General features: G+C 44.9%; 1 protein-coding gene across 7 annotated transcripts in view; it reads right to left on the bottom strand.

Annotated features, from left to right (window-relative positions):
- Window positions 1–27,373, bottom strand: part of DACH2 (dachshund family transcription factor 2) — a 653,893-nt gene that overhangs the window by 288,104 nt on the left and 338,416 nt on the right. For all 7 annotated transcript variants that reach the window (XM_073598116.1, XM_073598117.1, XM_073598115.1 and 4 more), the window contains one exon: window positions 9,057–9,188. In XM_073598116.1, coding sequence (XP_073454217.1) covers window positions 9,057–9,188 — 132 coding nt within the window. The remainder of the gene's footprint in view (window positions 1–9,056; window positions 9,189–27,373) is intronic.

Consider the following 27,373-nt stretch of genomic DNA (forward strand, 5'->3'; position numbering starts at 1 on the left):
ACATTGGTGAAAGAAAGTCATAAGAAGTCCTGTTTGTAGTTTGCAAAAAAGCCATGTGGGGGTCCAATGCAATACTCCCAACGCACACGTTCCTGCACAAATGGCTGTATCCTAAATTGGGTGCTGAAATGACCAACGGCTGGAACCGACTGCAATCATAAGAAGGAAGTGTCACCAGCACACCAGGATCTCCAAAATTGGGTCCAAAATTTTAATCACATAGAATCAAAAAAATAAATAGAAGCGACGTTTCAGAGCCACGCAGGATCCCCTTCATCAAGTCACATGCCTGAGGAAGGGGTCCTGCGTGGCTCTGAAACATTGCTTCTGTTTATTTTTTGATACTATGTGATTAAAATTTTGGACCCAATTTTGGAGATTCTGGTGTGCTGGTGACACTTCTTTCTCATGAAGCCATGTGGGGGATACAGCAAACATGTGGAAGAAGGTGCTCTGGTCGGATGAGACCAAAATTGAACTTTTTGGCATAAAAGCAAAATGTGTGGTGGAAAACTAACACTGCACATCACCCTGAACACACCATCCCCACGTGAAACATGGTGGTGTCAGCATCATGTTGTGGGGATGCTTTTCTTCAGCAGGGACATGGAAGCTGGTCAGAGTTGATGGGAAGATGGATGGAGACAAATACAGGACAATCTTAGAAGAAAACCTGTTAGAGTCTGCAAAAGACTTGAGACTGGGGCGGAGGTTCACCTTCCAGCAGGACAACGACCCTAAACATACAGCCAGAGCTACAATGGAATGGTTTAGATCAAAGCATATTTATGTGTTAGAATGGCCCAGTCACAGTCCAGACCTAAATCCAATTGAGAATCTGTGGCAAGACCTGAAAATTGCTGTTCACAGACGCTCTCCATCCAATCTGACAGAGCTTGAGATATTTTGCAAAGAAGAATGGGCAGAAATGTCCCTCTCTAGATGTGCAAAGCTGGTAGAGACATCCCCAAAAAGACTTGCAGCTGTAATTGCAGAGAAAGGGGGTTCTACAAAGTATTGACTCCGGGGGGCGCCATACAAATGTACCCCACACACTTTTCATATATTTATTTGTACAAAATGTTGAAAACCATTTATCATTTTCCTTCCACTTCACAATTATGTGCCACTTTGTGTTGGTCTATCACATAAAATCCCAATAAAATACATTTACGTTTTTGGCTGTAACATGACAAAATGTGGAAAATGTATAAATACTTTTGACAAAATGTGGAAAATGTCAAAGGGGTATGAATACTTTTTCAAGGTACTATAAAAGGAAGGGATAGTGATTTTTTTAGCTAGCTCAGTCTTTACCCTTGAGCCCAACTGAACTTGAAGTTTAAATTCGATAAACACATTTCAGGAGCATCAAAACAAAAGCCTGCAAAGTTTTACATTTGTTTTTTTTAATGAAAGCAGCCACAGCCCAATTAGAAAAGCCTGTCCCCTGCCAGCATGCTGCAGAGAAAGACTCTTGCTCCTTTCGTGAAAGCAGTGGTCTCTCTGCCATGGCTTCTGCTGAGTTAGAGCTTGAGATCTCTATTCGGCAAATATCCTGCCCAATGCTAATTGAAAAGGTCTAACTATGACTCAGTAAATGGGGGGGGGGGGGGTCGGACCTCAACAGAGAGACCACTGCTTCCACATAAAGAGCAAAGGTTATTTTTTGCAGCATGCTGGCAGAGGTTGTGATTTCTGACCGAGACTGTGGCTGCCTTTTTGAAGAAAACAAAGTGTAATATTAAAAGCCCTTTTGTTCTGATGCATCTAGAAAGGTTTTAGCAGATTTAAAGCAGTTCTAAAGGCTCAAGGTTGCTTATCTTCATGCATTCCATGCACAAAGGTAAAAAAAAAACCTTCTGTGGGCCGCAGCCCCCCTAATATTTACCTGATCCCCATTGCAATCCAGCGATATGCAGGAGAGCCTCAGGACTTTTTCCCCTTTGCCTTTAATCTGGATTGGTGATTCTTATTGATACAGAAAGCAGCGCTGAGATAATGATGTCAGCATCGTCCTCTACATCAGTATTCTGTGAATGAAGGCCCGGCACTTTCAAAATGTCCTCAGATTAGCCCTCACATCCTAAATATAGAACCATTTATCCAACTGTCCATCCAGAGCCTTTGGTTTATAGACCGGATACATCCTAAATATAGAACTATTTATCCAACTGTCCATCCAGAGCCTCTGGTTTATAGACCAGATATATCCTAAATATAGAACCATTTATCCAACTGTCCATTCAGATCCTCTGGTTTATAGACCGGATACATCCTAAATATAGAGCCATTCATCCAATTGTTCATCCAGAGCCTCTGGTTTATAGACTGTTACATCCTAAATATAGAGCCATTTATCCAACTGTCCATCCAGAGCCTCTGGTTTATAGACTGGAAACATCCTAAATATAGAACTATTTATCCAACTGTCGATCCAGAGCATCTGGTTATAGACTGTTACATCCTCAATATAGAACCATTTATCCAACTGTCCATCCAGAGCCTCTGGTTTAAAGACCAGATACATCCTAAATATAAAGCCATTTATCCAACTGTCCATCCAGAGCCTCTGGTTTAAAGACCAGATACATCCTAAATATAAAGCCATTTATCCAACTGTCCATCCAGAGCCTCTGGTGTATAGACCGAATACATCCTAAATATAGATCCATGTATCCAACTGTCCATCCAGAGCCTCTGGTTTATAGACCAGATACATACTAAATATAGAACCATTTATCCAACTGTCCATCCAGAGCCTATGGTTTATAGACCAGTACGTCCTAACTATAGAGCCATTTATCCAACTGTCCATCCAGAGCCTATGGTTTATAGACCAGTACGTCCTAACTATAGAGCCATTTATCCAACTGTCCATCCAGAGCCTCTGGTTTATAGACCGGATACATCCTAAATATAGAGCCATTCTCCAATTGTCCATCCAGAGCCTCTGATTTATAGACCAGATATATCCTAAATATAGAACCATTCATCCAATTGTCCATCCAGAGCCTCTGATTTATTGACCAGATACATACTAAATGGTTTATAGACCAGTAGGTCCTAACTATAGAGCCATTTATCCAACTGTCCATCCAGAGCCTCTGGTTTATAGACCGGATACATACTAAATATAGAACCATTTATCCAACTGTCCATCCAGAGCCTCTGGTTTTTAGACTGGATACATCCAACTGTCCATCCAGAGCCTCTGGTTTATAGACAAGATACATCCTAAATTAAGAGTGGAAAGGTAGGAAAATCCACCTCCTCCTGACCTCTTCGTCTCCCGCCCTCTGCCATAATGCTGGAGCCAAAACCTCTGGTATAATGGGGGGGGGGGACTTCTGACTATACAAGGGCAACATTAATGTGATGGGGACCTCTGATATGATGGAGGGGGCCTCAGTTGTAAAGAGGAGGGACCTCTGATGTGATGGGGTACCTCTGCTGTGAGGGGTGGCTCTGATATGATAGGAGGGTCTTCTGATGTAATTGGGGGGGTGTGGGATCACATATGTGACGGGGGACCCTCTGATGTGATGGAGGGACCTTTGAGGTGATGAGGGGTCCTCTGACGTAACAGGTGTACCCTCTGATGTGATGGAGGGACCTTTGAGTTGATGAGGGGTCCTCTGACATAACAGGTGTACCCTCTGATGTGATGGAGGGACCTTTGAGGTGATGAGGGGTCCTCTGACATAACGGGCATACCCTCTGATGCGATGGAGGTCACTAATGTGATGGGGGAACCTCTGATGTTATGATGACCTGTGATGTGAAGGAGGTACTCTGATGTGATGGGGGGACCTCTTATGTTATGGTGACCTGTGATGTGAAGGAGGTACTCTGATGTGATGGGGGAACCTCTGATGTATTGATGACCTGTGATGTGAAGGAGGTACTCTGATGTGATGGGGGGACCTCTGATGTTATGATGACCTGTGATGTGAAGGAGGTACTCTGATGTGATGGGGGGACCTCTTATGTTATGGTGACCTGTGATGTGAAGGAGGTACTCTGATGTGATGGGGGGACCTCTGATGTTATGATGACCTGTGATGTGAAGGAGGTACTCTGAGGTGATGGGGGACCTCTGATGTAAAGGGAGGATTCTGATTTGATACGAGGCTGATGTGAAGTAAATTCATGGAGACGGTTGTGTGCACTGTCCCAGGCTCAGGTTTCCCTTTGATAATACCATTTACATTTTTGGCTTGGTGCCTCCAGAGTTTTGGACATGTTTAAAGGTTGAGGAACGCTGCCTTATGCATTCTTCTGCTCTCTCCTATTTTTGGATTGTCGCCCTAGGACAGGAAGTGAAATGATAGAAATAAAAGCCTGATAAAAAAAAAAAACCTAATGCAGCCGCCACATCCCACAGCTCAGCTACAATCTAGCGATTTTTTTTTTTTTTTTATTAAGTTTGGATACATTGTAATATTTTTTTTTTCAGCTCCTTGATTATCATAATAATTAAAGTATAAAAATAATAATCCTTTTCACATCAGTTGTGTTCAGCATTTTGGAGGCGACGTGAGTGAATAACTGAACGTGATCCGACTCAATGCTTAGGAAGAAAAAAAAAAAAAGATATTTTAGCATTTTGAGTGACTGCTTCTAAAACAATAACAATTAAGATCTGAAGGGCAGGATCAGCTGTCACGGCATCGAATTGCAATGAAAATGGTGAGGAAGCATCCCGTAATCTGTTGTGACAGCTCAGAAACAATGGCGTCCTGTCAGCGTTACACTCACTAAATGCGGAATATTATAATTTCATCTTAAAGTCGTTTTTTGAGGAATAAATGCAGCCGAGGCGCATTACTAAGATGACCGCAGGCAGCCAGGTTTGTCATTAACAACGCCCAAACATCGAAGGGTGTGTAGGTAGCCATGCTTTTCAGACGTGTCCCACCAACTGCTCATGTTTTATGTAGAAACGGGGTCAGAGCTCATCCTAAAAATTACATTATTAAGATCTAAACCCTAACTGAATGATAAATTAGCCACTGAAGACCAGACCGTTCCTGGTACTTTTGTTCACAAGTTTAAATTAGTATTTTTGCTAGAAAATAATTTTTGCTAGAAAATAATTTTCGATAAAAATAATTTTTGATAAAAAAATTATTTTTGCTAGAAAATTAATTTTTATAAAAATTATTTTTGCTAGAAAATCATTTTTGCTAGAAAATTACTTTATATTTATATATATATATATATATATATGTTTAGCTGAGACCCTAGAGAATAAAATGGCGATCGTTGCAATATTTTATGTCACACAGCATTTGCACAGCGGTCTTTCAAACACAATTTTTTTTTTTTTAAATAAACTTTTATATATATATATATATATATATATATATATATATATATATATAAAAAAACACATCATAGTTACCCCAATTTTTTTGAACAATGAAAAAGATGATGTTACGACGAGTAAATAGATAACCAACATGTCATGCTTTAAAATTGTGCACACTTGTGGAATGGCGACAAACTATAGTACTTAAAAATCGCCATAGGCGACGCTTTTAAAAAAAAGGTTACCTGTTTAGAGTTATAGAGGAGGTCTAGCGCTAGATATATTGCTCTCGCCCAGCAGGCCAGTCAAGTTCCTCCACCCCAAACTCACTCATCCATGTCTTTATGGACCTTGCTTTGTGCACTGGTGCGCAGTCATGTTGGAACAGGAAGGGGCCATCCCCAAACTGTTCCCACAAAGTTGGGAACCTAAAATTTTCCAAAATGTCTTGGTATGCTGACGTCTTAAGAGTTCCCTTCACTGGAACTAAGGGGCCAAACCCAACCCCTGAAAAACAACCCCCCACACCATAATTCCCCCCCCCCCCCCACCAAATGATTTGGACCAGTGCACAAAGCAAGGCCCATAAAGACATGGATGAGTGAGTTTGGGGTGGAGGAACTCGACTGGCCTGCACAGAGTCCTGACCTCAACCCGATAGAAGACCTTTGGGATGAATTAGAGTGGAGACTGAGAGCCAGGCCTTCTCGCCCAACATCAGTGCCTGACCTCACAAATGCTCTTCTGGAAGAATGGTCAAACATTCCCATAGACACACTCCTAAACCTTGTGGACGGCCTTCCCAGAAGAGTTGAAGCTGTTATAGCTGCAAAGGGTGGGCCAACTCAATATTGAACCCTACGGACTAAGACTGGGCTGCCATTAAAGTTCATGAGTGTGTAAAGGCAGGAGACCCAATACTTTTGGTAATATAGTGCGTATATATATATATATATATATATATATATATATATATATATATATATATATATATATATATACACACATATATAAAAGATATTCGTGTTTGGTAGAGTTTGATTATAGTGAGGATTATCAACACTTTTCCCAGAGAGTCTGCATCTTCGGAAGACACGAGTAATATTAAAAAAAATGAATTAAAGGATAAGTTCACCTTTTATAAAAATAAATAAAAATAAATATTATAAATGCACATTATTTTGCAGGTAAAAAATATGCATTTATTTTTTTACACTGCAGCTTGGAAAGCATTGCATGTGCCATCAGCAGATTTCAGGTGTAATGCCAAGCTGCTGCGGACTTTCTCCCCAGCTTTCAGCTTATACCACCTGTATAGACAGTTACTGAACTGCTGGAAGAATCAATGGACTAGGATAGAGCTCACTAGCGCCCTCATAGTTCATTGAGAATTACCGCGGCAGCTGATGGTACTGTGTGACTCAGAGGTGTAACTAGAAGCTTCAGCGCATCGGTGAAAGAAACCATGAAGGGCGCCCCCTGACTGCCTGGGCCCTTTCAATCGGTCCTGGGGCCCTTCCTTCTGATCCCGGGGGGCCCCTTTATTGTCCTGCAGTGGGGCCCTTTCACATGTTCTGCAACTGCCCCTTTCCTACGGTCTTGGGGCTTCCTCACGGTGGCGGAATGCCAGGGCCCGGTCGCAACTGGGACCATTGTGACCCTGGTAGTTCAGCCACTGGTGTGAATGAATGATGGGGCCATGTGGGCAGAGTGCCCAACAGCCAGGCTGTTTGAAAATGGTGACGGCAGGTGGGGAGAGAAGGGAGTGCGGGCCGGGGCTGAACTGTAACAAGTTACAAAAGGTGAACTTCTCCTTTAAATATGTAGGAAAAATCTCAGGATTTCATTATAGAAATAACATAAATAATGAATTGTAATGCCGCGTACACACGATCAGATATTCCGACAACAAAACCCTGGATTTTTTTCCGACGGATGTTGGCTCAAACTTGTCTTGCATGCACACGGTCACAAAAATCTTGTCGGAAATTCCGAACGTCAAGAACGCGGTGACGTACAAGACCTATGACGATCCGAGAACAATGAAGTTCAACAGCCAGTGTGGCTCCTTCTACTTGATTCCGAGCATGCGTGGAATTTTGTGCGTCGGAATTGTGTACACGCGCTCGGAATTTACGACAACGGATTTTGTTGTCGGAAAATTTGAGATCCAGCTCTCGAATTTTTGTTGTCGGAAGTTCTTGAAAACACCGCTGCACAAATACCGTGTGATATAAAATATTGCAACAATCGCCATTTTATTCTCTAGATTCTCTGCTAAAAAAATATATATAATGTTTGGGAACTCTAAGTAATTTTCTAGCAAAAAATACGGATTTTAACTTGTAAACACCACATTTCAAACATAGGCTTAGTCATGAAAGGGTTAAAGACGGCCCTGAGTAGGGGAACCACCGGAGATAGACAAGAGGCATACCCAACCATCAGGGATGCCATTTTTACAACTCAGTCTAAAAAAATGAGTATATGATCATTGCATCTCCGGACTCCTCCATGGATTGCATTAAAACACATTTCCTTGAGAAGTATAATTACTAAGTAGCTTTAGTCCTCCAATATAAGAAATATGGCCGTTCCCACCAAAACTCCACTCATATTTCCTATAGTGAGCCAGATAGAAAGAATAATATCCAGACTGCAATCAGATGTCCAAGACATTATTATCTATCAATGTAACCAATAAAGGAGATACAAGGAGTAATTTTAGGCCATTTTAAGTATCTGCAACAATGTTGCCAGTATACATTCCATGGTGTGTAAAGAAGGACATGCAGCCACTCAGGACAGTACTAGACATGCGCGTTTCGTTTCATTCCGAATTAACATTCAGACGAATTTTTCGTAGATTAGGATACATTCGAATACCCGAATTACAATATAAACAAATTTTACCGAATGCTCCGAATTAAGAAACAAAATTTATCCGAATTTCGGAAATTCGGACTGAAATTCAAATTCAGATCAAATTTTACATTGAACTCCAGTCGAATTCTAACTGTATACATATTGCTGAAATCAAAGACGGTGTGTGTTATTAGAGTACTATTTTGAAATAATGCTGTTTTTGTTAAGTCAACGGTAATTTAAAGAGTCATTGTAATTATTTGATGAAGATTTTTCTTTTGTTCGTTCACTTTGCCACACTGGAATCGAAAAACAAAACAAAAAAATCGAAAGTTTTAGATTCGACCGATTCAAAATTTATCGATTGTGAATTGAAAAAAGAACAAAACAGTAGATTTGAAAGATAATTTAAAAAAATCCAAGTACAAATTGAACGAATCAACCAAATTTAGCAAAGCTAAATACCTAGACTAACTAATCGAAACAATTTTTTTTGTCATGCTCATGTCTAGACTGTACACATGATGCAGCCATGATGCTTTGCCTTATGGCAAAAATTAAAGCGCATGTCATACTCGGTGGGCAGTACCGCTGCCGAATCCAACCAACTCAACCAAGTAAATGGGCCTGCGCTGCAACCGGGCCTGCAACCGCGTGCGGTTTGCCGTGTAGCACTCAGGGTTTTCAGGGCTAAAATACGCGGCGAGGAGGTGACATCATCCTCACCAATCCATCTAAAAATATTTGTGGCGACATTTTTCTATCATACGTTAGATTTTCTTCATTTTTTTTTTTTTGTACCCCCAAAAATCAAGAAAGGTTTCTAAAGCTACACACATCACATCATTGGTGTGAAGGAGAGATTTCGATCTCATACCTGCGTTGGAATTCAGTTCTTCGTTCTCCGACTCGGTTCCATTCTGACTGCCGTTTCCATGAAGACTGTTCATCGCCATCAGCTTCATCTTCTGCAGCTTCATCGCTTCTGCCATGGCAGCTGCCGTGAGACCTGAAACAGCAAAAACGTCCCTTATTATACAAGCCGAGGACTGCCAAACCAACTGCCATTCTATGCACCCCCCCCCCCAGTACTTAGGGACTTTAAGGGCAACTCAAATATAGAAATAAAAGGTAAAATATTAAGTTTTACTCATATACATAGATAAAAATTAGGTGCATACATCACCATGGAACAACATTTTCAATACATCTTAAAATAGGACTATTGGCAGAGCTAGATGTGGTATAGATGTCCTCTTTGCACTATGCCCGACGCGTTTCAGGAACCATGAAGAATCCTTTCTTCAGGGTCATTCCATAGAAAAGATCATAAGATGCAAAACTCAAACAGACAGCCCGTACCAAGCTTGTCATGAATAAAATCGTGCTAGAAATTCTGTATACGCCAGAGTCGCAGTGGTTCCTCTCAAAGGTGTCCCCTTCCTGGTGACATTGAGACCCCAGATGCTCCTCACAAAGATCCCAAAAAATTGGTGACCCCAAACTCGTAGCCAGTATTAGGAGTAGATGTCAGAAATGTGTGTAGAAGCTCCAGATTGCTGAAAAAATTGCCAGTGGTCAGCAGAGGAGAATGCATGGTTTCTCGTCGGTGGAGGAGATCACGGCCAAAGTCCACAGTGAGCAGCAGTCGACTTTGGCCGTGATCTCCATCTCCTCCACTGGTGGGGGGAAAGGACATTAGAGTTTTTGGGACAAAGTCATGCTGCTGGTGGTGGAAGGGAGCCAGTTGTGCGACTTTCACCTAACACACATTCCATTAAACGCAGGAATGTAGTACAGCTCGGGTGGGAAGGAAGAGGTATTCCACCTATCAGGAGGGAGGTTATGGATAACATTCTAGCCATGGAATTTAAGGCGGAGGATATTTATGCTCTTATCAGTCCGGCTGGTTCCTTTGAATATGATTTGTCATTTGTGTGTCTAGAATCGCTGGATCTGTTTTGGGAGCGGTATGAGCGTGTATATAGGGGCCAGCCGGACTGGAAGGGGCTTGTCCCCAAAGTTGTCTCACGTCAGCCCTTGATTAAGAATGTGACTATCCTGACAAGGAATGAGTCTATACCCCCCGAGGATATATGGGTCAGGTTGAGGAGGTTTGGTGAAACGTTGTGTCCACTAAAAAAGATTGTGGATGATAGAGGAATCTGGACGGGAGGGTGGTCAGTGCCAATGAGGTTGAGTGTGTGTGGGAATGTGGTCCAGCATTTGGCCTCCTCTGCCTTTATTGGTAGAGCTAGGATTACTGTCTTCTGCCCTGGTCAACCTAAGCTGTGCCATAAATGTGGAGTCAAGGGACATTTCTCCTCTAAATGTCCAGAACAGGAGTGCTCTTTGTGCCAGGAACTGGGGCATCTGGCAAGGGATTGTAACTTCATTAAATAACCTATGTGATAAGGTTGGTCACCCTTATACCCGGTGCCCTGAGGCTTTGCACGATAAGCCAGAGCTGGTGGAGGAATTCTTCCGTCTGGATGGAGAAGAGTCTGGGTTGGCGGAGGTTGTACCAGGGGATTCTAGTGTCTTTGTCCCGTCAGAATCTAGGTCTGTGAGGCCAGCTGTGGTGTCAGTGTCCCCCCAGTCTGTGGTCTCCCAGTCAGTGTCAGAAAGTGTGGTTGTCAAATCTGTGTCTGCACCTATTGTTTCTCCTAGTGTAGTGAAGGCAGTGGAGGGTGCTGGACCGGAATGTATGGTGGTGCCAACCCCTCCTCCTCAGCGTGGCAGAAGTACGGCTGGAGGTCGGCAGACACCAAGGGGTTGAGTGAGGGATGGATTGGATGATGGTGGGGGGGAGGTTGGAAGGGAATGAGGGTGGCTGGTGCAGAATGCAAGGTGAATGATGTGGAAGTCGGGATGAATGATGTGGGGGGAGGGGTTAATGGGGGGGTTTGGAATCGCATCCTTATGTTGATTAAATCTCAAAAGGTTTCTTAGCCTGGATCGTGTTTAAGTTGAGGTTCGGGGTTTGTAGTTTCTTTTTTGTTGTCATTAAAATATGTTTCTTTCAGGAAACGGTTTTCTTTACTTGCTGATATAAACACGCTTGTTTTTGTTTAGTTGTTTATTTTTGTGTAAATATGTTTTTATTATTAAGCTGTATGTTTGTATGATTTTTAAAATAAAAAAAATTTACACTCTAATGCCTTCCCCCTTCCCCCAGAATTGTTGTTCGCTCTTTGATATAAAGCCACGTTTGCCTCTCTCGGATTGGAGTTGATTTGTAAAATCCGCTCCGGAGAAAACAAAAGTGACAGCAGAGAGGAACAATAAGCGATGGAACAATGCTACAATAGATCTAATTGATTGTACCATGCCGTCTTGCGCTATTACTGTGAAAGCTTCGCTGTCAAAACTGTAAACAGCTAAATTAACAGACGGAGAATGGAGCTCTGCAATTAATCTAATGAAATGGTGACTCGCTGAACTGACGCATTTTGATATTAGAACAAAACACTTAATTACATTTACAGTCAACACATTGCAACTAATAACAGTCTGAATTAAAATAATTGAAACGGAGCCCATCCGGAAACATTGATTCAATGCGCGCAGCGAGGAGAAGGGGCCCCGGTATTAGATAGGGCCGGAGTTAGGGGTCACTTGTGATTGGCTAAACAAAAAAGTGATGAGACATCTGTGGAGGACGGCGAGCATAAGTGGGTCTCTGAAAATACAATTATGTGTTTATTTAATGATATCATTTCATGATTTGTGTTTATCTAATAGAAAATAAAATCACCAATGTGCTAAGGACTGAGGAATTTCTATAATGAGGATGACTGCATCTAATAATGTGTACTATGACCACATGCATTAAACAGTGTTGAAGCAAATTATACAGAGAATTAAAGAGTCCCCAGAAAACAAAAATGTCACACATTGCAGCTTTCCAGTCCTTCAGAGGTGATGGCTGCATTAGTTTTCTCTTCAGCATTGTCACCCTATGCTGCTGGCTCATGATTTGGACTACAGGATACCCTTCCCCCCTCCTCATCTCCATATCATAGGGGGAATGTGTTCTGCAGTCCATAGAGAAGGGCAGGGTATTAACACTGCTTCAGATAATACAGTAGGGAGCAGAGGAAGATTTGTGCTCCGTGGTTTTTGTGGGATCAGCAGTATATTTTTTCTGCTTTTTCTTGTGACAGTGCTGGATACTGCTTGCGCTATAATGGTGCTGAAGAATGCTTGTTCTACGATACTGCTTCTCCTGAAACAGTTCTGGAGATTGCTAGTCATATGTTAGTGCTGGAAGCTCGTCCCACGACGATGCTGAAGGCTCCCTCCATGACGGTGCTAGATAATGCTCCTCCCACAATGGTGCTGGGTAGTGCTCCTCCCACAATGGTGCTGGGTAGTGCTCCTCCCACATTGGTGCTGGGTAGTGCTCCTCCCACGACAGTGCTGGATAGTGCTCCTCCCACGACGGTGCTGGATAGTGCTCCCCCCACGACGGTGCTGGATAGTGCTCCTCCCACGACGGTGCTGGATAGTGCTCCTCCCACAACGAAGCTGGGTAGTGCTCCTCCCACAACGGAGCTGGGTAGTGCTCCTACCACGACGGTGCTGGATAGTGCTCCTCCCACGACGGTGCTGGATAGTGCTCCTCCCACGACGGTGCTGGGTAGTGCTCATCCCACAATGGTGCTGGATAGTGCTCCTCCCACGACAGTGCTGGGTAGTGCTCGTCCCACAATGGTGCTGGATAGTGCTCCTCCCACGACAGTGCTGGGTAGTGCTCCTCCCACGACAGTGCTGGGTAGTGCTCTTCCCACGACAGTGCTGGGTAGTGCTCGTCCCACGATGGTGCTGGGTAGTGCTCCTCCCACGATGGTGCTGGGTAGTGCTCTTCCCACGACAGTGCTGGGTAGTGCTCGTCCCACGATGGTGCTGGGTAGTGCTCCTCCCACGATGGTGCTGGGTAGTGCTCTTCCCACGACAGTGCTGGGTAGTGCTCTTCCCACGACAGTGCTGGGTAGTGCTCGTCCCACGATGGTGCTGGGTAGTGCTCCTCCCACGATGGTGCTGGGTAGTGCTCTTCCCACGACAGTGCTGGGTAGTGCTTGTCCCACGATGGTGCTGGGTAGTGCTCCTCCCACGATGGTGCTGGGTAGTGCTCGTCCCACGATGGTGCTGGGTAGTGCTCCTCCGACAGTGCTGGGTAGTGCTCATCCCACGACAGTACTGGATAGTGCTCGTCCCACAACATGGTGGTGCTGAATAGCGCTCATCCCACAATGGTGCTGGGTAGTGCTCCTCCAACAACGATGCTGGGTAGTGCTCCTCCCACGATGATGCTGGGTAGTGCTCGACCCACAACGATGCTGGGTAGTGCTCGACCCACGACAGTGCTGGATAGTGTTTGTCCTGTAACATTGCTGAATACTTCTTGTTCTGTAAAGCTTTGCCAGCTGCTTGTCCCATTGGAAGTACAGACTGCCATCCTCGCCCATGTTAAGCCATAGGTATACTTACCAACAGTATGGTCGTGAATCCCAGTACACTGTCAACTCCACCCACAGTATGCATTTTGTCCACCTACTTTAAAGGTGGATTCGTCCAGGTCTCTCCCATTTTATGGGTTGGTCCTGCACAGATCCAGCCTCTAAATATGCAGGGATCACTCATCATATCTACTTTACTGGCTGGTCCTTCCAGACCAGGGCCTCAAAATATACATGGGCTGCCCACTCATGGCTCCAATTCCTGCAATTAATTCCCTTTTTAAGGCTGATGGTGTGACCCTGGTACATGGCCCTGGATACAGCATTGTCAGGACAGATGGGCCTGTGACGATCTCCGGACACCCTTGACTGGGTATCTCCACCAAGAAGCTGCTTCCCAAGCTCTGCAACGCGAGACCAGTGAATCTGGCTATAGTTACCCAAATAATTAGGCAACACCAGTTTTGGAATAAACCAGAAAAAGAACCGTTTATTTGAACAAGAATACAGAATATATACACCACAGGAGGACATCCCCCCTCCTGATCATATTACCCTAACAATACAAACTGTATACAGGAATATAATTACAACAACCGACATATACTATAAACATTACATTAATTAGCCACCTGGATGACTCAGATGTCTCATTGCAGGTCAGACTTGTCGGCTCCAAGCACAGAAGGTACAATACACATTAACATAAGTATAAACACAGAACACCTTCAGACAATAGCAGGAGACCCCCGTAGCAGACTGTCCGGCTCGTACATTGAACAGAGGCCAATGTGACCAGCTCTTTCAATTAACATGTATAGTTCAGAATCAAACAAACCAGGAATAGTCTTTATATATTTCCTGGGAGATACTGTGGATAAATATTACTGTTCCATTTGAAGTAATCCAAACCACATTCTCAGTGTCACCCTGTGCCCCTAATAGACACAGGGTGATTTAAACATAAGAGGGCCATGGGGAGCTGAAACAAGGGTTTCCCGACCTCTCCAAGGGGAGCTGGGTTCCACGGGCCCCCCCAACCAAAGTGACTCCCGTCACAAGGCCAATTTGCAGGAATCCTGGCGTGCATGCCATGGCCCCCGAAAAAGCAAGATAGCCAAAAGCTTCATGCTGAAATAAACTTCAGAAAGGTCTTCCCAGGCCAATTCCCTAACAAACATATTTTTCATTCCAACCACAAAAAAAAAAAAAAAAAACTCCATTCTTCTTTTCTTTAGCTTTGTCCAATTTTTAAACAAGCCTATTTACTCACAAAATGATGAAAGCACTTAGAAGCACAATGTCGTAATTATCTATGTATTTTTTTTTTTTTTGCAGATTGCCCCTTTTTACAGAAAAAAATGCAAGGTTAAGATCAAAAGGAAACTTTAATAGATGTTCGACTGGGGTCACAGTCCTCAGAACTGGAATGCTGGAGATGAAAGACGAACGATGGATTCAGCTTTTGATCTCGGCCAAATCCATTTGGCATTGTTTAGGTTTTGTATTTAATACTTCGCTTCTACGTGATATCATGACTAACATGAATTGGCTCCGTGGTTTTCTTTTTATTCACTTCAGCTCTGTAATCTGTACACAGACCTGTGATTCCCAGGTTTCCAGTGTTTAGACAGAGGCTTGGTTATGGCAGGTAGCCGGATAAATTCCACGCATGCACCAAACTTTTTCTGATAATGTGATGTCATTTGCCGGATGTTTTTTGTAATAATAGCCGCCCGAATTTAAAATGCGTACTTCAGTTTTGGGTGGTTCCTGGCAATTTAAAACACATTCTCATAATGTTCCAGTGCTGAGATTCCCAGCCAACAGTTCCACTCAACTGTGGCCACCAAAAGCCAAGTCTTCACCTTCCCCAAGTGGATTCTCCATAATGTAGAACAAGGGTCTCCAAACTTTTCAAACAAAGAGCCAGTTCACTGTCCTTCAGGCTTTGGGGGGGGCAGAATGTGGCCAATGATGGTAGAAAATGTCTTGGGCCCAGCATCAGGCAGAATAAATATGGCCTCAGAGTTGGTGGTCAGTAGGAGGAGGAGTAATGCCCCATCCCTGGTATCAGCAAGAGGAATAGTGCCCCATCCCTGGTATCAGCGAGAGGAATAGTGCCACATCCCTGGTATCAGTGGGAGGAAGAGTGCCCCATCATTGGTATCCATAAGAAATAGTGCCCAATCCTTGGTATCAGTGGGGGGAATATTGCCCCATCCCTGGTATCAGTGGAAGGAATAGTGCCCCATCATTGGTATCAGTGAAAGGAATAGTGCCCCGCGATTGGTATTAGTGGGAGGAATAGTGCTCCATCCTTGGTATCAGTGGGAGGAAGAGTGCCCCATCATTAGTATCCATGAGAAATAGTGCCCAATCCTTGGTATCAGTGGGGGGAATATTGCCCCATCCCTGGTATCAGTGGAAGGAATAGTGCCCCATCATTGGTATCAGTGAAAGGAATAGTGCCCCGCCATTGGTATTAGTGGGAGAAATAGTGCCCCATCATTGGTATCAGTGAGAGGAATAGTGCCCCATCATTGGTATCAGTGGGAGGAATACTGTCCCATCATTGGTATTGGTGAGAGGCATAATGCCCCATCATTGGTATCAGCGGGAGGAATAGTGCCCCATCATTAGTATCAGTTGGAGGAAGAGTACCCCATCATTGCTATCAGTGAGAGAAATGGTGCCCCATCACTGGTATCAGTGGGAGGAATAGTGCTCCATCATTGGTATCAGTGAGAGAAATAGTGCCCCATCATTGGTATCAGTGGGAGAAATAGTGCCCCATCATTAGTATCCGTGGAAGGAATATTGTCTCCTCATTGGTATCAGTGGGATGAATAGTGCCCCATCATTGGTATTAGTGGGAGGAATAGTGCCCCATCATTGATATTAGTGGGAGGAATAGTGCCCCATCATTGGTATTAGTGGGAGGAATAGTGCCCCATCATTGTTATTAGTGGGAGGAATAGTGCCCCATCATTGGTATCAGTGGTAGGAATAGCGCCCCATCATTGGTATCAGTGGGAGGAATATTGTCTCATCATTGGTATCAGTGGGAGGAATAGTGCCCCATTATTGGTATCAGTGGGAGGAATAGTGCCCAGTAACAAACAAATGGCCCCTGCCCCCACCTATAACTGGCCTTCACAGCAAAGAGCACATGGAAGGGCAAACGCATGAAAGACAAAAACAGAACATTCCATAGCTGAACTCACCAACCAGTCTGCCAACTGACCAAATTAACCTCTCCAACAGTCTGCGTTAAAAACAGGGGTTTAGTTCGCACGCTTATGCTAATGCATGCATAAGCTGCAAGGCCTCTTCACGGCACCCTGTGTATTGCTTGTAGTCCTAACGCTACTGAATTTATAAGCGTCTCCGCAATGGAAGCACATGCATTAAATGGATAGATGAGGGGTAGGTGGGCCTGGAGGCAGCCCAATCCCCCTTAAAGGAACAGGAGCACAGTGGACACCCGCAGACTGTTGGACAGGTTAATTTGGTCAGTTGGCAGACTGGTTGGTGAGTTGAGCTATGGAATGTTCTGTTTTTGTCTTTCAGGAATAGTGCCCAATCATTGGTATCAGTGGGAGGAATAGTGTCCCATCATTGGTATCAGTGTGAGGAATAGTGACCATCATTGGTATCAGTGGGAGGAATAGTGCACCATCATTGGTATCAGTGTGAGGAATAGTGCACCATCATTGGTATCAGTGTGAGGAATAGTGCACCATCATTGGTATCAGTGTGAGGAATAGTGCACCATCATTGGTATCAGTGGGAGGAATACTGCCCCATCATTGGTATCAGTGGAAGGAATAGAGCACCATCATTGGTATTAGTTAGACTACTAGAGTATGACCAGCGATTTCATTAGTACATTTATTTTTCAGGACGCAATAAACCATCTTCAGTGACAACTACATGTCAGATAGAAAAGCAGCTCAGGTTATATGCAAATCTCTAATGCGCTGGGTGGCCTCACTGATAGGGTACACAGAGGACAAGCTGGACTTTTATAGGAAATGCCAACATTTACATAAAATGTCAGCTGCTTGCATCTCAGCAGCTACTGACCACTTTAATATCTGGTGCCAACTGATCGTAACCCCTGCAGATCTAGCCTTCACTCTATTCTTATCTGAAATTACTCAGAAGTTTACCTTATGACAATTTTGGACCTGAAGTAATGATTTCTTAAAGAGCTGTCATGCTGGGGCTGAGGGTTTCAGGAGCCCCCTGGGTTTCTATAGCTCCTATAGTTCTCTGGACTCAGACCCAAGGTATTCTTGAGTCCCCTGTATCCATAGATAGGGTTTTCAAGACCTTGTGTTGAAGGTTTCTGAAGACAAAGCTGAGGGGTTCTGGGGCATTTTTGATCCAGAGATAAGGGTTTCTTGAGTAATCCTGAACTCATAGCTTGGGGTTTTCTACATACATTTAGTGCTGAGGGTTTCTGGAGTTTCCTGGACCCAGGGCTAAGGGTTCCTTGAAACCTTTGGACCCTTAGGGTTTCTAGAGCCCTCTGGAACAAAGGACTTATGAAGCACCATTGACTAAGCTGAGGGATTCTGAACCATTAGGGACCTGCAGCAAAGTGTTCATTGAAACCCCTGGATCCTTAACTTAGGGTTTCTGAACCTAGTGCTGAGGGTTTCTAAAGACTCCTGGAACAAAGGGATTCTACAGCCTCCTAGATTTAGAGGTATGCTGAACCTGAAGCTAAGAGTTTTCAGATGCTACTGGAGACGAGTGTTTCTAGAGCTGGAGCTAAGGGTCTCTGGAGCTCCCTGAACCCACAGATAAGTTTTTTTTATTTCTTTGAGACACCTGGACCCTTATATATTAGGGTTTCTGGGTTTGTACCCAGTGCTGAGGGTTTCTGGAGAACCCCTAGGTCCACAGCTAAGGGTTTCTTGAGATCCCTGGAGCCTACCTTAGGGTTTCTGGACCCTATGCTGAGTGTTTCTAGAGCTCCCCGCAAGAAAGATTTCTGAGCATCATGGATTTTATATCCACATGAACCCAAAGTTGAGATTTTCTGAATCCAACTGGAGATTACTGCTTCTAAAGTCCACTGACTCAGACAGGAATATCTCTGGAGCCCCTCCCAGACCCAGATATTATGGTTGCTGGAGCCCCCTGGCCTGGAGATGAGGGTTTATGAAGCCCCTTGTACTCAACTACTGAAGCTACTTCAGAGCTGGCTAACAAAGTCCTTGTTTAGGCTTTATAGAATCACAACTAAGTGCAGTTGTGGACCTTGTGTTAAGGGTTTCTAAAATCTCTTGGAACGAAGGGATTATACAGCCCCTTGAATACAGAGATAAGGTATTCTGAACCCTTCTGAACCTGAAACTAAGAGTTTTCATATGCGACAAGTGTTTCTAGAGCTGAGGGTTTCTGGAGCTCCCTTAAACCACAGATAAGGGTTTTTTTTTCTTTGAGACACCTGGACCCTTATATTATTATATTAGGGTTTCTGTATCTAGTGCTGCTGGTTTCTGGAGCTCCTCGGGTTCACGGCTAAGGGTTTCTAGAGATCCCTGGAACCTAGCTTAGGGTTTCTGGACCCGGTGCTGAGTGTTTATAGAGCTCCCTGCAACAAAGGGATTCCGGAGCATCCTGGATTTTAACCCACCTGGACCCAAAGTAGAAATATTCTGCATCCTACTGGAAATTGGTGCACCTGGAATCCACCGGCTCAGAGAGGAGTATCTCTGGAGCACTCCCAGGCCCAGATATTATGGTTGCTGGAGCCCCTTGGCCCAAAGATTAGTGTTTCTGGAGCCCCCTGGAGCTTGAACTCAACTATTGGAGCTACTTCAGAGCTGGCTAACATGGTCCTTGTTTAGGCTTTATGGCCTTACAACTGAGCAGAGGCTGTAAAACAGACATTAACAACCTCCTCCTATGTGAGTTCAATTTAGTAGGTTACAGTAAATGAAGTCATTTCAGCCGCACACACAGAGACATCAGCTGTGGCAGCAATCTGCTCAAACTGTGTAAGAACCAGTTCCGTTATGTTGGCTTTATTGCGGCCTCATTTAGAGCTTTATGTGTTTTCAGTAAATAAATTTCTTATCAGCTCAAATGATAGCTGGTCCCCTTCCCCGACACAAACTGCTGCTTCCTACAGGCGAATAAATGGAAGTGGATCACCTGCCACAGCTGTAAGATCCATTGGTTGTGTTGGAAAACGTAGGGTGATCCCCTGCTCTTCTTCAGCAAAACCTAAGCAACCATTTTCTGACATTCTATAGAGGTGAATGTGTGTTAATATTAACTTTAGGAATATCAAGCAAAATGAGGAGTTGAGAAAAAAATCTGTCTGCAAATATTTTTAGTGACCCAGATTTAGCCCTAAATGTGATTTACCCAGAAAGGCTTGTTTCAGTGGGAGGAATAGTACCTCATTATTGATGTCAGTGGGAGGAATTGTGCTCCATCATTAGTGTGTTTGGGCCCCCATGTTGTCGTCATTGGGAGAACTTGTGGCCTATCAATGGTTTCACTGGGCCCCATTGTTGGTCTCATCGGGAGGAATAATTCCCAATCATTGGTGTCATTTGGCTCCATTGCTGGTGTCATTGGGAGAAATTGTGCCCCATCAGTGGTATTAGTGTGTGGAACAGTGTCCCCTTATTGATGTCAGTGGGAGGAATAGTACCTCATTATTGATGTCAGTGGGAGGAATTGTGCTCCATCATTGGTGTCATTGGGCCCCCATGTTGGCGTCATTGGGAGAACTTGTGGCCTTTCATTGGTTTCACTGGGCCCCAGTGTTGATCTCATCGGGAGGAATAATTCCCAATCATTGGTGTCATTTGGCTCCATTTCTGGTGTCATTGTGTCCCATCATTGGTATTAGTGGGAGGAATAGTGTCCCATCATTGGTATCAGTGGGAGGAATAGTGTCCCATCATTGGTATCAGTGGGAGGAATAGTGTCCCATCATTAGTATTACTGGGAGGAATAGTGTCCCATCATTGGTGTCAGTGGGAGGAATAGTGTCCCATCAGTGGTATTAGTGGGAGGCATAGGCGTGCGCACAGGGTGTGCTGGGTGTGCCCAGGCACACCCTAATCCCCCCATGCGCATTAGTGTTATCGTTCTGTGTAGCAACAGTGTCATGGGAAAGATCTCCCTCTTACCGGCTCTGCCATAAGAGAAGTGTTTATCCTTTTCTCTTTCACTGTGCCATCAGGGAGATCAATGTGCCGGGGTCATATATATGCAGATATATACACATGCATGTGTGTTTGAGCTTAAGGGTGCACACCCTAATGCATTAGGCTGCGCACACCTATGGTGGGAGGAATAGCGCCCCATCATTGGTATCGGTGGGAGGAATAGTGCCCTGTCATTGGTGTCAGTGGGAGGAACAGTGCCCTGTCATTGGTGTCAGTGTACCGCAATGGACAGTTGTCGATGGGCCCGTAAATGTATCTAAAACCAAAACTTTTTTTTTTGTTTAATTTTTAGATTTTCATTAAATGTTTTATTTGTGGTTTTAAACCTTTCCCTATTCTATCCAAGATATAAAAAAAAAAGTTTGGCTTTAGATAGACTTTGAGGTGGGGATTGACAACAAGTCAAACATGACCATCAGCCCATCAGTTGCGGCAATGTGGCACGTAGATCATGTCCTCGCCATGCCAAACCTCCACTGTAAGTCGTCTCCCCCTACCTCCATGCAGAGTGGGGGAGGTGATACAGAGCTACCTTACTGCCATGCTGGTCCTTCTCTTCTCCTCCATGTGACATCTTATACAAGGGCTGAACACGTAGCTATGTCTTGTGAACCACTTCCCTGTGCCACACAGCATAAGGGGGAAGGTAAAAGGAAAGCACTGCTGATGGGGGCATGGTGGTGGTACTGGGGGAAGGGGGTATATTGCTGGCACAGGGGGTATGTAATGGTTGTACTGTGAGAGGGGGAATGTAATTGTGGCACTGGGGGGGGGAATATTGCTGGCACGGGGGGATATAATGGTGGCACCGGGGGGGGGGGGGGAGTATATTGGTGTTATTGGGTAAACATAATGGTGGGACTGAGCAGGCATAAGGGTGGCATTGAAGAAAAAGGGGATGTATTGGCAACACAGGGGATATAACAGTGGTACCACAGGGAGGGGGAAAATATATTGGTGGCAATGGGGGCACATTATGGTAGCACTGGGAGATCATAATTGTGAAACTGGGGTGTATATATTGATAGAACGGGGGAGATATATTGGTGGTACTGTAAGGTGGAGGGGAACATATTGATGACATTGTGGGAACCAAATAGTGACACTGGGAGAACATCATGGTGGCACAGGGGGAGTGGGGGGGTATATTGCTGGGACATCGCAGGGGATATATTGTACAGTACAGTACAGTAGGTACAGTAGGGGAGTAGGGGATATATTGGTGGCACTGGGAGGGCATAATGATGGCACCGGATGAGAAATATTGTTGGCACAGGGGGTATATAATGGTGGTACCGCTGAAGGAGAAAATTATTGGTGGCACTGGGGGAAGGGGGTAAAATGCTGGCACGAGGGGGGAAGGTTGGTGTCACTAGAGGAACATAATGGTGGCACTTGATGGGATATATTTTTTGGCACAGGGGGTATATACAGTAATGGTGGTACTGTTGAAGGGGGAATATATTGGTGACACTGGTGGAAAAGGGTATATTTCTGGCACAGGACGGATATGTTGGTTTCACTAGAGGCACTGGATGGGATATAATGTTGGCACAGGGGGTATATAATGGTGGTACTGTTGAAGGGGGAATATATTAGTGACACTGGGGGGAGGGGTATTTTGCTGGCACAGGGGGGATATACTGGTGTCACTGGAGGAACATAATGGTGGCACTGGGCAGGCATAAGGGTGGCACTGAAGGGAAAGGGGGGGGGGGTATATATTGGTGGCACTGGGAGGCCAAAATGAAGGAATGGGTGGGGGGGGGGATACAATGGTGGTTGTGTTGGAGGGGGAATATATTGGTGCCCTGGGAGAACATAAACGGTGGCACTGTAGGGAAAATATTGCTGGCACATGGCGGATGTAATGGTGGTGCTATGGGGAGTATACAGTATATTGGTGGCACTGGGAGGACATAATGGTGGCACTGGATGGGATATATCGTTGGCACAGGGGGGAACATAATGGTGGTCCTGTTGAAGGGGGAATGTATTAGTGACACGGGGGGAGGGGGTATTTTGCTGGCACAGGGGGGATATGCTGGTGTCACTGGAGGAACATAATGGTGGCAATGGGCAGTCATAAGGGTGGCACTGAAGGTAAAGAGGGAGTAATCCCTGCATAGGGTATATATTGGTGGCACTGTGGGGGGGGGTATAAATTGGTAGCACTGGTTGGCCAAAATGATGGAATGGGTGGGTGGGGGGGGAATATAATGGTGCTTCTGTTTGAGGGGGAATATATTGGTGCCCTGGGAGAACATAACGTTGGCACTGTAGGGAAAATATTGCTGGCACATGGCGGATGTAATGGTGGTGCTATGGGGAGTATACAGTATATTGGTGGCACTGGGAGGATATAATGGTGGCACTGGATGGGATATAATGGTGGCACTGGATGGGATATATTGTTGGCACTGGGGGAACATAATGGTGGCACTGGGAGGACATAACATAACAATGATGGTATTGTGGGGGTAGGTTAAAAGTAGACCACCTCTCTGGGGTTACTTTACCTTATTTTAAGGTGCACCCAAAACCAAAACATTTTCTTTTTCATTTTGGAATGTGTGTGGAAGAATTAGACCCCCCGTCAGGTTCTTATTGCTGTGGCCCCCGCCAGAGAGATACATTGTCTCTATGTGTCCTGGTAAGCATTGTCACGAAAACAGAAACTGATGGGGAATCCAAGTTTTTGATTTGTCACCAGGTCTGCAATGGAGAAAGAATCTCCTAATGGGAACACCTGTTAACTCCACTTTGGGGAGATTACCTTTTACTTCCTTGTTGTGTCTCCAGGACAGGAAGTGAAGGGAAATTTTACCAATAGGACATTGTCAGCAAAAAGCCTTTTTTAAACATTTCCGAATCTATCCAAAAACAAAAATTGGACAGGACCACCCAACACTCCCAGGTGTCCATAGGACCTCCATGATGGGCTCACCAAGAGACATAACAAACCATCCGGTGACTCGCTCTGGCGATCTCCACCGACAACTGAAATGTCAGTATCGGCTGAATGGTTAAGCGTTGCCAGACCGCGCACTGCCGCAAACATCTTTAGCAAAAAGTCAATAAGACTCCATTAGGTCAGACGGCTCCCCTTTAATGGAAAGCCTCATTTGTAATCATGTCTGTTTTCAATAATACGACCCCTTTTTGGCATTTTAATAGATGTTATTGATAGCGGTGACAAAACACCGGCTTGGACGTCCACCGCGCGTGTGTGTGAGATCCGCACGCGCCTGTGCATCAGCATTCATTCGAAAAATTGGCACGGTGCACGCGGTAATCAACGGATTGGGGGTGGGGGAGGGGTGACCTTTCTGGAGAATGCCGTAAATTCATCCAAAAACAATACAAATGAGCTAAACACTCTCATAATTTACCAGGAAAAACACTCCGAACGCCATCAATTTATAACACCAGAGCTAAAAACAACACCTAAAAGGAAATGCAGCTTCATCACAACTGAGGTCCCAACCCCTTCCCTGATGTATGGCGACATATTTCAGCCCGCCAGAATGATGGCAATAAGGAATGTATAGAAAAGGTGGTGGTAACTATTAAGGCCTTGAGGGAGAGCCATAGGCTCATAGGAGTCCAGCAGTGATGGAGTCTTCATATCAATAAATGTAACAAGTTAAACAAGTTAAAAGGTTTTACACCCTTCTTTCCAACAAACAGCCCAGTAACCAACACCATTATGGCCGCCCTACTGGGGGAAGGGGGGGGGGCATTTTTCAGAAGGCATTTTTTGAGCTCTTAAGGCCACCTGGGAGAGCCATAAGCTCATAGGAGTCTTCTAAAAATGTAACCAGTTGTAAGTTTTACTTCCATTTCCAACAGTTAACTACCCGACACCCTTATGGCTCTCAAACGGGGGGGGGGGGGGGGGCAGTTTTTAGAGGGCATTTTGTGTGCTATTAAGGCCATAAGGGATAATCACAGGCTCGTAGGAATCCAGCACTGATGGAGTCTTTATATCTCAAAGGGTATCGGGTCCCTTTTTCCCCAACAAACAGTTCATTACCAGACACCTTGTGGCTCCTTTACCCTAGTGTCACCCTCAGAAGAGCAATCTATGATGGATCACATCGGCTGCGGCACCATGGGCGCTCAAAAAGGGGGCTCTGAAACCCCCCTAACCCCCCCCCCCCTTTATCTATGCCCCTGGTTGAAATTACCACTTGTCCCAATAAGTAGCTCACACAACAGGTTGGCAATGCAGGAGAACTGGGATTCCGGGACAGGATGTTGTCACCCTATAACATGAAGTCCCTAAACAATGACCTTCGTGGCAGGATTGCTAGATTTTATGTGAAATGACAATAACAGTTTAGAGATTATGACTGGGCTCACATCTACTTTACATATGTTTATCTGGACCCTTCAATAATAGATTCCAATTCACACATGACCTTAAGGATCCTGCTAAAATAATAGCTCAGGTATGGGTGGAACCTGGTGGGCCAAGTCATCCGGTTTCTTTTTTTTGGGACTTCAGATTTGTTACATAGTTACATAGTAGGTGAGTTTGAAAAAAGACACATGTCCATCAAGTCCAACCTATGTGTGATTATGTGTTAGTATTACAAACACTCTCTCTTACAACAGAGATCTCCAAGCTTTCCAAACTAAGGGTGTGTTTACTGTCCTTCAAACTTTAGGGGGGGCCAGACTGTGGCCATTGGGAGTAGAAATGGTCCCGACTTCAGTGGGGAAAAAATAATGCCCCATTGTGTATTTTAGTGGGAGTAACTGTGCCTCATCATTGGTCTCATTGGGCCCCATTGTTGGCGTCATTGGGACCCCATGTTGGCGTCATTCGGAGAACTTGTGGCCTATCAATGGTTTCACTGGGCACCATTGTTGGTCTCATTGGGAGGAATAATGCCCAAACATTGGTGTCATTTGGAGAAATTGTGCCCTATCAGTGGTATTATTGGGAGGAATTGTGCCTCATCATTGGTCTCAGTGGGAGAAATAGTGCCCCATCATTGGTGTCAGTGGGAGAAATAGTGCCCCTTCATTGGTGTCAATGGGAGAAATAGTGTCCTTCACTGGTGTCAGTGGGGGGGGGGAATGGTGCCCCTTCATTGGTGTCAGTGGGGGGAATGGTGCCCCTTCATTGGTCTCAGTGGGGGTATTGTACCCCTTTATTGGTGTCAGTGAAAGTAACTGTGCCTCATCATTTGTGTCAGTGGGAGGAATTATGCCCTATCATTGGTGTCATTTGGAGTCGTTGGGAGAACTTGTGGCCCATCATTGGTGTCATTTGGCCCCATTTCTGGTGTCATTGGTACCATCAGTGGTATTAGTGGGAGGACTAGTGTCCCATTATTGGTATCAGTGGGAGAAAAAGTGCCCCTTCATTGGTGTCAGTGGGGCAAATTTTGCCCCATCATTGGTGTCAGTGGGAGGAATGGTACCCCTTCACTTGTGTCAGTGGGAGGAATAGTGCCCCATCATTGATGTCAGTGGGAGGAGTTGTGCCCCACCATTGGTGTGAGTGGGAGGAATATTGCCTCTTCATTTCTTCCAGGGGAGAAATAGTGCCCCTTCATTGGTGTCAGTTAGGAGAAATAGTGCCCCATTAGTGGTATTAGTGGGGGAAATAGTGCTCCTTCATTGGTGTCAGAGGAGGGGGGATACCGTCCCATCATTCTTGTCAGTGGGAGAAATAGTGTCCCATTAGTGGTATTAGTGGGGGGGGATTGTGCCCCTTCATTGGTGTCAGTGGGGGGAATTGTGCCCCTTTATTGGTATCAGTGGGAGTAACTGTGCCTCATCATTCGTGTAAGTGGGAGGAATTGTGCCCTATCATTGTTGTAATTTGGCCCCCCATGTTGGAGTCATTGGGAGAACTGGCCTATCACTGGGCCTCATTTTTGCTCTCATTGGGAAGAATAATGCGCAGTTATTAGTGTCATTGTTACCAACAGTGGTATCAGTGGGAGGAATAGTGTCCCATCATTGGTGTCAATGGGGCAAATTGTGCCCCATCATTGGTGTCAGTGGGAGGAATATTGCCAATTCATTGATGTCAGTGGGAGGAACTGTGCCCCATCATTGATGTCAGTTGGGGGAATTGTGCCGCTTTATTGGTGTCAGTGGGAGGAATATTGCCTCTGCATTGGTGTCAGGGGAAGGAATTGTGCCCCATCATTGGTAAGCAGATTAAAACGTCAGTTTTAATAAAAGACACTACCGAAAACTGCGCCCATTATTACCAGCGGTAGGAGGCGCGGCGCCGGGCCCTGCATGTGAATTGTATTTTGGGACGCACGGTAGAACCGCCTTAGAAAGGGGGTCTAATCGCCGGCTCCGCGCTCATCACACGTCCTGGGCAAGCTGCGTTCTCCGCCGCAGAACTCGGGAGATTCATAAAAGACGAAACGCGCAGAGATTTTCCAGTTTAATCTCCATTATGGAAGGACAGTTCTGCCTCAGCTGCTCCATGGCGAAATTGATGGCGTCCTCATTAAATTATTAATACTTCTGCTCTTCGCCGCGGTCAGGGG

This window comes from Aquarana catesbeiana, linkage group LG09 (assembly GCF_042186555.1).
Source record: "Aquarana catesbeiana isolate 2022-GZ linkage group LG09, ASM4218655v1, whole genome shotgun sequence".
Classification (NCBI taxonomy): domain Eukaryota; kingdom Metazoa; phylum Chordata; class Amphibia; order Anura; family Ranidae; genus Aquarana; species Aquarana catesbeiana.